This window comes from Phalangium opilio, unplaced genomic scaffold (assembly GCF_054372755.1).
Source record: "Phalangium opilio isolate 3A_F unplaced genomic scaffold, DU_Popi_V2 ptg000209l_1, whole genome shotgun sequence".
In the NCBI taxonomy this organism is placed as follows: domain Eukaryota; kingdom Metazoa; phylum Arthropoda; class Arachnida; order Opiliones; family Phalangiidae; genus Phalangium; species Phalangium opilio.
Window position 1 is genome coordinate 856,591 of NW_028324217.1, and position 9,744 is coordinate 866,334.

At 34.8% G+C, this 9,744-nt stretch overlaps 2 protein-coding genes across 2 annotated transcripts; one reads left to right on the plus strand and one right to left on the minus strand.

Annotated features, from left to right (window-relative positions):
• The first annotated feature begins 341 nt into the window (after positions 1-341).
• Positions 342-7,051, plus strand: LOC149618155 (uncharacterized). The gene is made up of 13 exons (XM_089853959.1): positions 342-697; positions 1,104-1,247; positions 1,319-1,483; positions 1,558-2,298; positions 2,367-2,588; positions 2,891-3,046; positions 4,680-4,883; positions 5,234-5,377; positions 5,445-5,688; positions 5,759-5,898; positions 5,960-6,084; positions 6,140-6,455; positions 6,809-7,051. Exons 1-13 carry the CDS (start codon positions 517-519, stop codon positions 6,985-6,987), a joined length of 2,961 nt encoding a protein of 986 aa, XP_089710085.1. The 5' UTR covers positions 342-516; the 3' UTR covers positions 6,988-7,051.
• Positions 7,052-7,095: 44 nt separating this feature from the next.
• LOC149618156 (developmentally-regulated GTP-binding protein 2) lies at positions 7,096-9,667 on the minus strand. Its single transcript, XM_089855523.1, has 8 exons — positions 9,481-9,667; positions 9,231-9,316; positions 9,002-9,163; positions 8,703-8,927; positions 8,035-8,125; positions 7,701-7,964; positions 7,577-7,635; positions 7,096-7,331 (listed from the first exon to the last, which is right to left on the minus strand). Exons 1-8 carry the CDS (start codon positions 9,542-9,544, stop codon positions 7,191-7,193), a joined length of 1,092 nt encoding a protein of 363 aa, XP_089711649.1. The 5' UTR covers positions 9,545-9,667; the 3' UTR covers positions 7,096-7,190.
• Between the last annotated feature and the right edge of the window lie 77 nt (positions 9,668-9,744).

Here is a 9,744-nt window from a genome sequence, read left to right on the forward strand (position 1 = left end):
GTCCTATTTAGTCTGAACTTACTAAGCCCAAATTTGACAGCAGCGCCTCACTCACCAGGCCTCTTTCGCTTTACCCTGAATCTATGACCTCCCTACTTCAATCACTTCAAAATTACAAGCTCCAGTTTCTAAGTTACAAACTTATGGATGAAACATATCTTATTATGAACTTCCAATAATAGTCTATCTTAGATGCAATCTTTCTTATATAAACTTTTAAGCGATGACAAAATGGAAGCGCGCTTAAATTTCTATTATAAACAAGTGGGTGAGATTAGACGGCAATCGAGGAGACCGGCAAGTACCAAGCAGAGAGTGGAAGGAGGAGCTAAGCGAGATTCGACTAAATTGGACGATAGACAAATCTGATATCTTTTAAGTATTACTTCTCAATACAACTACGGTTGCGTTCAAAAGACGTTGTATCAATTGGAACGCTCGCGCAATGATTGTTTTTAATTCAATTCAGTTAAAATAAATTAAAAATTGCTTTAAGTTAATTATTCGTGAATTAGAATGATGGACCATAAAAGGTCATGGGTCATCGCGATCGCCTGTTCTTGGATCGCCTTTTGCAACACGGGAATTTATAGGTCATCTTCCGTTCTTTACGTCGAACTAATTCAGTCCATGGCCTTGACCAGAGAGACGGCTTCGTGGCCATTCAGTTTATTCGGAGCTGTGTCCAGTTTCACCGGTAATTAATAATCCCTTGACGTTATCTTTCCTTTATAGTCCTATTTGCTCCCCATCCAACCATACTTAAAACTAGGGGATCGAATGAACAGGGGCCGAGTAATTGAGCAAAATGTTCATAAACATACCCCACTCCATAGGAATAGCATTACACCCAACTTTGGAGGCGCGTAACTCTGGTACTACTAGAGATGCGGGGATGTCCTTTGAATATGTTATAGTCCTATTTGCCCCCCATCCAACCATACTAAAAATTTGGGGATCGAGTAACCAGGGGCCGAGTAATTAAGCAAAACGTAAACAAACAACCCCTCCATAGGATAGCTTTATACTATAGGCTCATAACTCTGGTTCTACTAGAGATACGGGGATGTCCTTTGAGTATGATTAATATCACTGCATTTTAGGTATTCTTCCGGGACTTCTGTCTAACCACTTCAGCGTACGTCAATTTGTGATTACTGGTGCGTTGCTGTCAACGCTGGGAGTGTTAGGTTGCGTCTTAGCCAATGACGCGATTTGGATAACAGTATCATTTGGAATAGTCGCCGGTAATTACGATTAATTAACAAATGAACCCAATATTGATAATTATATTTACAATTCAAATTTAACGCCGCAGGTTTTGGAAGCGGTTTAATTATGACTCTATTACCAGTTGTAATTAACGAAAATTTCAAAAACAACCGTGCAACGGCCAATGGTATCTTTTTATCGGGATCTACCATTAGCTTATTAGTTTTACCATCCGTTACTGAATGGCTGGTAAATCTTTATGCCCTGAAAGGTAAGTACCGATAATGAGTATGACGTCATTCTGAGAATACTTAATTAATTAATTTTAACTATAATTAAATTCAGGGACGTTTCTACTGCTATCAGGATTAGTTTTAAACGTTCTAGTTGGCGCCATGTTTTTTAGAAAACCACCCAAATCATTAAAAACTTTGGTATCCTCAACAAGAAGAAAAGTGACTCAACCGGAAGTACCGAATCCAGAACCATCGGAAGTGAAATTATTAAAAATACCAGAACCGTATTCAGAATTTAAAATGGAGGACAAAGAAATGACCTATCCTTTTGTTGTCGCGAATTCTGATAAAGAAAAACATGATTCAACTGTGAGAAACGCGTTGGATACCCAATCAAATGAAAAGGCGTTAAGCCTAACCAAAAATACAGACGAAAAACCGCAACTTCCGCAACTTTACGACCAATCACAACCGGAAGTGAACTTTGTAAAATATTATAAATCACCCGAGGATAATTGTATGCAGTTGCAAGAAACGCAATTACAATTGCCAATTGCGAAAAAGTCAAGTTGTTTTCCAAAAAAATATGTTATAAAAACTGTGAATAATTGCGTTCGAACTCTTTTGAACCCCATGTTCATTTTGATAACATTCTGTTCGGTGACAACTCGGACCATAATCGTCACCGTTTCACTAATACTAGTTGATTACGTCATGGACAAAGGTGAAACGGAAATAGAGGGGGTCATCCTAGTCTCGGTTGTGGCCATACCAGAATTGGTCGGAAGATTAGGGTCAGGTTGGATTTCGGATCATAAATTTCTACGGAGAAAATACGTCTTTCTAATATGTAAGTTTGGCTAAATGTTCCATGGACAAAGTAACTTCCCCTTGACAAAATTTGTTTCCTTTCCCAAGCGGAAGCATTTAGCGGAATTTGCCTTTTTCTATTGACGATTGTCAGTTCATCTTTCTTAATTTTCACTCTGAGCGCCCTGTTCGCATTGGCTAACGGAGGCGCTTTCATCCTGGTCAATGTCTTCTATTTGGAATATTTAGGCTTAGATCGTTTGCCGGTTGCTTTGGGTTTGAAGAATGTCTTCACTGGTTTGGCCTCATTAACTAGGCCTTGGTTTATAGGTAAGAAATCAAGTCTTATACTAAGCCTAATTCTTTGAAATTGCCCCTAAATGCGTATAAACCCGAACCCCCCCCCTGAATTTGAACTAGTCCAACAAATATTTCATAGACGCTAGCGCCATCTATCGGCGAAAACCGGCGAAACTATCGAATAATTCCCATTCGTGTACGGTATATAATAGAGCGAAGGCGCATTTCACTTTTCCATATCCCCATTAGTCCCGCCTTTCACTCTATTAATTTATTTACGTCGAATATACGAACTGTCATTTTTGACAGTTGTATTTTTAAACCAATTTTAGGCATTTTTCGGGATCAAATTTGTTCCTACGACAAATTATTTCAAGTTTTAGGAGTAATTTCCATATTAGCGGGAGCTGTATGGTTCTTAGAACCGTTTTTACAAGCCAAATCTAAACCAACATCAGAAATTGTGGAACATAGCGAAACTGATAAAAGTTGATTGTTATTTTTTACCTATATGTCTTATATTTTTATACAGATTTGTAAATAAATGGTTTGAATTAACTTTCCGCGTATTTAATTTTAAGTTATTAAGCTTAAACTATTGTTATATTCGCGATGTTCACGAGGGAAAGGTTAACAGGGACGACACAAGTGGATGAGGTAGTAGAAAACACTTTGGAAAACTTACCAAAACTTTACACCAAATCGTCCCAGGGGCTAATATTGTAGTCAAGTCCAAGTAAAAGCTTCTTACGCGCACAAATTAATCCAAAATTAGGCCTAATTAGCATTAATTATCGCAAAAACCCGACCAAAACTAACCGGCATCCAAAAGTACTGAGGTGAGGCCGGTGGACAAAAAACATCCAAGATGGCAGCGAAATGCGCGGCAAAATGCCTCTTTCAAAACCTTCCATTAGTATACGATTCTACTGCCATCTTGTGCATTTATAGAGTTGCGTATCGGCGCGAATTTCAAATGACTAAAAACAGAATCACATTTTAAAACTACTTAAATGTGTGTTTTAAAGCCTAGGAATTACATTCTAAGACCTAAAACCATATTGAAACTGAAATAAAGTTACGAAAATGGTGCCAAAAATCCAAAATCTTTAATAAAAACCCTGTAATTACGCATTGCTATCGGATAAAATAATTTCACGTCCTTTCCAATGAACATTATCTAAGTCCGGAGCCTCTTGTCAGAATAGGAAATGATTTTAAATTCTCTTTCTCTCAAACTAGCCAAGGCGTATAGAATTTACAAGGCCCTGGAAACCAATATTATCTTGCATAATTAATAGCAACCTTGCTGTTTTTATTATTGAAAAAACTTCAGAGATGGTATTTACGAATGATAAAATGCAGAAGGCCATTTTAAAAACTTAATACTGACGTTAGGCCTAGATTAAAAATAAGCAGAATGACTTTCGATTTCTCACATGAAATCATTAATGAAATTTGAACTACTCTTCTTTGAGGGGAATAATTATAATTGCTAATTAGGCTTGAAAAGAAGTAAACATGTACGTTAGTAAGTGTTAAATGTTCGTTATTCTTTTATGTAGATGTTTGTTGTTTTATTTTTAAAACAAACAGGTGTTATCAATTTGGTCGCGTGTAGCAAAACAGAACTAGTCCGCTTTGTACAGGTTTTCGTTAACGTTTTGTTTTAAAATTCATGGACGTTTGTGCCTTATTTTAGTACGTTTTATCTTATCTTTGTCTCATTGGATTGCGTTAAATCCTACACTTGTATATTGAAGAAGATAATGGCTTTATAAAATCCGCGATTAACTTTTGAAATAGCGTGAATATGAGTTAGTATCCTGACATTGCTAGAGAAAAACAGATGTGAAAAACTTATTTTTCAGTTATAACCATTTTATAATAATAATAACGTTTGAAGGCGTGTGTTAGCTTAAAACCAGTTTGCTGTTTTTTTATATTAATATAGAATATTAAAATTGAAGAAAAAAAACTAGTTCCATTATAATAACTATTAAATCTCACCTCGGGTTTGAAAAATTCATATTTGGAATATTTTCAAAACAGACTTTGGCAAGTCCAGACGAAGCAATGAGGTTATGATTGACAAGCGCGAATTTAACATTAACAGTGTTTAATTAAACTCGAGTGACATAATGAAGCTGGACAGTAGCTACAGTTGGTTTATGGCTTGCAGTTGCAGTTTGGTCGTTTTTTGCACTTTGGGTTTTTTTCGAACATCGGGAGTTTTTTATTTGGAATTGCAGGAAGTTTTTCAAGTTAGCAGAGAAACTGCAGTTTGGCCAATTGGAATTGCGGGGTTTCTACTGTCGTTATGCGGTAATTATTTAATTTAATCTAAATTAATACTAATTAAATTGGTGTGAACCCATAATTTAGTATAATTTACTGAAAGTACGCTTTCGCGAACGTAGAAGCATAAGTTTATAAGATATGTTCCATAAGTGTGACACTTCCTATACTTTGAATGCTATCCGGGGACTTACAGCTCGAACTAGTTCGAGGGAGAACGACAAGCGAGGCTAAGCTCTCATTAACCAGCGACAAATTTATTGAACATATCTTATTAGCTTATAGTAGAAGTAATATAAATTTTTGGCTTCACACCCAAAATATTTTCCGATATTTATTAAATAAAAAGAGAACTAATTAAAAGTAATTTATTTCAGCTAGTTTGCCAGGTTTCCTAAACAGCTTTTTTTCATTACGTCAAATTCTTTTCACTGGAATAACATTAATATCTAGTGGACTCTCATTATGTTTCTTTGCAAATTCGCCAGACCTTTTTACCGCATTTTATGGCATTATTTTCGGTAATTAATTGATTAGTTTCTTTCCAATTAATTTACGAACTAACTAACTAAAATCTAATTAAACCAGCCGTAGGGTGCGGCTTCTCAGTTCCAACTTCGTCCATCCTTATGAATGGTCATTTTAACAAGTACCGCGGAATGGCCAATAGTATCTTAATGTCCGGCGATTCTTTAGCGTTATTCTTATTGGCTCCTTTAACTTCTTATCTTTTAACGCAATACGAATTGCGAGGCGCATGTTTAATCATTGGAGGAATTTTCACGAATCTTTACGTTCTATTTATGTTCATGAGAACATTTGAAGGTACAAAGTATGTTCGAAAATTATCAAAAACCTTCGGACAATCGCAGAAAAAAACATGAAATTATAATTAATTACAGATCAGTTGAACCTAAGGAGGAACAAAGTAAACTCTTATCCAAGTCAACTAAACCGGAAACGGACGTAAATTCCGATGTAACATTCAAAATTAAGTTAAATTTAACTCTCAGAAATTATTGGAGCGTTTTTAAAGATCCCAGTAAGTCCTTTGTAAACTTTTAAACTTAATTAAACTATTTTTAATCGCTAATTAACTTCAGTGTATCAAATCTGCACAACTAGTCAAGTTTTCTACTCGGTTATTGTCGTAATCTATTGCATCGTAATTGCCGATTACGGTATCGACTGCGGAATGACGAAATCCGACGCTGTTTATTTAATAACGGTAATTTAACTTAAATTTAACGATGATTAAGTAATTATAGTTAATTTTTCTAAAGGTAACTGGAGCGGCTGAGCTAACAGGACGTTTCACCGTCGGTTACATCATCGACAAAAAGTTCTTACGCCCAAAAACAATCAGTTGCGCGAACGAAATACTAATTGCGTTTATTCTAATTTTGCAAACGATTCTTTGTCATTCGACGATTTTGCAGTTTATTTTGTGTTTCGCATTCGGATTATTATCAGGCGCAGTTTACTCGCTGGGAAACGTCATCTACGTTCAATATTTAGGGGTCGAGAAACTGGGTATCGCGTTGAGCTTGAAAAGTTTCTTGATCGCCATTTTGGCTTTTTTGCGACCAATTTTAATAGGTAAGCCTTTGAATTTGACTAATTATGGTGGTCAACTTCATTACCGCGTTAGGCTTAGCTTGGTTTTAGGTTAGGCTTAGCTTGGTTTTAGGTTAGGCTTAGCTTGGTTTTAGGTTAGGCTTAGCTTGGTTTTGGGTTAGGCTTAGCTTGGTTTTGGGTTAGGCTTAGCTTGGTTTTAGGTTAGGCTTAGCTTGGTTTTGGGTTAGGCTTAGCTTGGTTTTGGGTTAGGCTTAGCTTGGTTTTGGGTTAGGCTTAGCTTGGTTTGGGTTAGGCTTAGCTTGGTTTGGGTTAGGCTTATCTTGGTTTTAAAGACTATAAACTAAAGAAACTTATATTTTTTCAAACTGTTCTAGCCCTTTGCCGGGAAAAATTTGGATCGTACATCTACCTATTTTACATTCTGGCGATATTAGCCTTTCTTTTTGGACTTTCATGGGCGTTTGAGCCAATTATAATGAAAAGTAGGCTTAGAGCTAAAGAAGCAATAATCATTGAAAATGAAAGGAATCATCTACGCGAGGCTAAAGTTTAACGAAAGAACTCAAAAACGATTTTAAACTGTATAGATAATAAAATAAAGTATTTTTTTCTCTCAATTTTAGGTTTTTCGTGGAAAAACGAATAAAAAATAGACGAACAATACAAATAAAGATTTTTTTATTTTTTTTTCCTCTTTTATATTATAGTACAGGCAATTTTTTTCTTTTATTTATTGGTTTTGGCCTACAATTAGGCCTATTTCTTTACAATTTGAACTACATCCTCGTGATGCACGACGTGAGAAAGACCAACGCGTTGAGGACTGTACTTTGTAGACGTTCCCCAAACTAAGGCGTATTTGAAAACACTAACGATAGACCTGTGAATAACGTGGCACTAAAAGACAAAAAAGAAAATTAAAAGCCCAAGGCTTAACTTTAACCTTCGAGAGCTAACCAAGGCTTAACCTTAAGCCTTTGAGAGCTAACCAAGGCTTAAGATTAAGCCTTTGAGAGATAACCAAGGCTTAAGATTAAGCCTTTGAGAGCTAACCAAGGCTTAACTTTAAGTCTTTGAGAGCTAACCAAGGCTTAACCTTAAGCCTTTGAGAGCTAACCAAGGCCTAAAGGTCCTAGGCTTACCACGTGCTCAATTGTAGCTCCTCGACGTAAAATTAATCCATCCTGAAAATCTGGGGGTTCTAATATAAAGAATTGAATTAGATATGTAAGGCGGATTAATACAATGACGGGTCAAGTATCTTACGTCCTCTCTTCTTTGTGTAAACGCAAATAAGATTTAAGTATTCCCATAAACGTTCTAGAAAATAATCCAAATTAAGTTTCATGTTACAACTGACGACGACGCTGTGCTCTTGTTTAGCTAATCTATCGACTTCCTCGATGGAAATTTGATCTATTTTGTTGTAAACATAAAGGCAAGGAAGGTAAACGCGATTTCTAGATATTACGTCGATTAAATCATCGGGAGTCGAATCTTCGCGGAATAAAACTTCGGCGTTGAATATTTCTTAGGATAATTAAAAAAAAAAAAAATGTTAAGCCTTGGCGCGGATCGGTTGTATAAAACTACACCTTACTATATTCGTGTAGAACCATTTGGACTAATTTCTCGTCGCACCGAGTTAAATTGCAGGTAGAATTAAATGAGAGACCGCCAGCCTTTTTTTCCTATTAAATTTTACATTAAAAATCATTAAAATTGATTAAAAGTCATGAAATTTGTTGAAAATCACAAATTTTGATGAAAAATCATGAATTTTGATTAAATGTCATGAAATTTGGTTAAAAAAAAAATAAAAATTTCGTTAAAAACATAAAATTTGGTTAAAAAAAAACAAAATTTGGTTAAAAAAAACAAAATTTGGTTAAAAAAACATAAAATTTGGTTAAAAAAACATAAAATTTGGTTAAAAAAAAACAAAATTTGGTTAAAAAAACATAAAAATTTGGTTAAAAAAAACAAAATTTGGTTAAAAAAACATAAAATTTGGTTGAAAAACATTACATTTGGTTAAAAAACATAAAATTTGGTTGAAAATAATAAAAAACATTACATTTGGTTAAAAAACATTACATTTGGTTAAAAAACATTACATTTGGTTAAAAAACATAACATTTGGTTAAAAAACATTACATTTGGTTAAAAAATATTACATTTGGTTAAAAAACATTAAAATTTCATTAAAAATCATTAAATTTGGTTAAAAATCATTAAAAACCCCTTTAAAAGTGAAAAATATCTTACTTTGAAATAAATGTTTGGTTTTTCCTTATTCAGTCTAATGCCCACACTTTCCAATTCTTTTTCTAAGAGACCCCTTTGAACTTCGCCTTTGGTGGCGTCCAACATGATAATAACCAAATCGGCAGTTCTAGCCACCGCTATCACTTGTCTACCTCTACCTTTACCCTGAGAAGCACCTTCAATGATACCGGGCAAATCAAGAAGTTGAATATTGGCACCTTTATACTAAAATCATCCCAAAAAAATAAAAAAACCTCTTCATAATCATCATTTTAACCCTAAAAACCTTTTAATTATACCTGTATAACACCAGGTATGCAAGTTAAAGTTGTAAATTCGTAGGAAGCAGATTCACTGTGAGTGTCAGTTAACGTGTTTAACAATGTTGATTTACCAACAGATGGGAAACCTATTAGGGCAACCCTAGCATCTCCCGATTTCATAACATCGAAACCTTCCCCCTTTATTACATTGAATTTAATAAGTTAAACTTAAAATAATTAAATTTAACTATTGTTATTAACACACCTTTTCCTTTTTCCCTGTTGGTTCCAAAAGTGCAGATCGGTATTTAGCTAATTTGGCTTTCAAAACCCCCAAATGATATTCAGTAGCTGAAAATAATGGTCATTTAGTCGTGATTTATTTTAAATAACAAATATAATTAGAAAAATTTCTAATTATTAAGGATTTTTCGATTTTTACCACGTTTTTTTCCCTCCCCCCTCTTAATAACGTGACCAAGGCTTAACGAAATAAACCGAATAAAACCACTCACCTTTATTTTTCTGAGTTCGAGAAATTTCCCGTTCAATTTCGGCTATCTTTTCTAAGATTCCCATCTTGAAATTACTTAATTAGTAGATTTATTTACACAATTAATTAAATGAAATTAAACCCGAAATACAAAACAACTGACACACGGCACAATAAACAAAATGGCCTCCACCCTATGGCCTCCACACCGGAAAACATAGAAGGCGCTCAAAACCGTCGTGATCCATGGCAATAAACGTCATCGATTGCGTCATCATTACGTCAG

Bases quoted from the DNA above. Each gene is read 5' to 3' on its own strand.
- LOC149618155 (XM_089853959.1), top strand. From the start codon at position 517: ATGATGGACCATAAAAGGTCATGGGTCATCGCGATCGCCTGTTCTTGG. The intron at 1,248-1,318 runs GTAATTACGATT...TTAACGCCGCAG, and splicing joins ATCATTTGGAATAGTCGCCG to GTTTTGGAAGCGGTTTAATT. The intron at 6,085-6,139 runs GTAATTTAACTT...ATTTTTCTAAAG, and splicing joins ACGCTGTTTATTTAATAACG to GTAACTGGAGCGGCTGAGCT.
- LOC149618156 (XM_089855523.1), bottom strand. From the start codon at position 9,544: ATGGGAATCTTAGAAAAGATAGCCGAAATTGAACGGGAAATTTCTCGA. The intron at 9,317-9,480 runs GTGAGTGGTTTT...CATTATTTTCAG, and splicing joins TCGAACTCAGAAAAATAAAG to CTACTGAATATCATTTGGGG. The intron at 8,928-9,001 runs GTATAATTAAAA...GGATGATTTTAG, and splicing joins GCATACCTGGTGTTATACAG to TATAAAGGTGCCAATATTCA.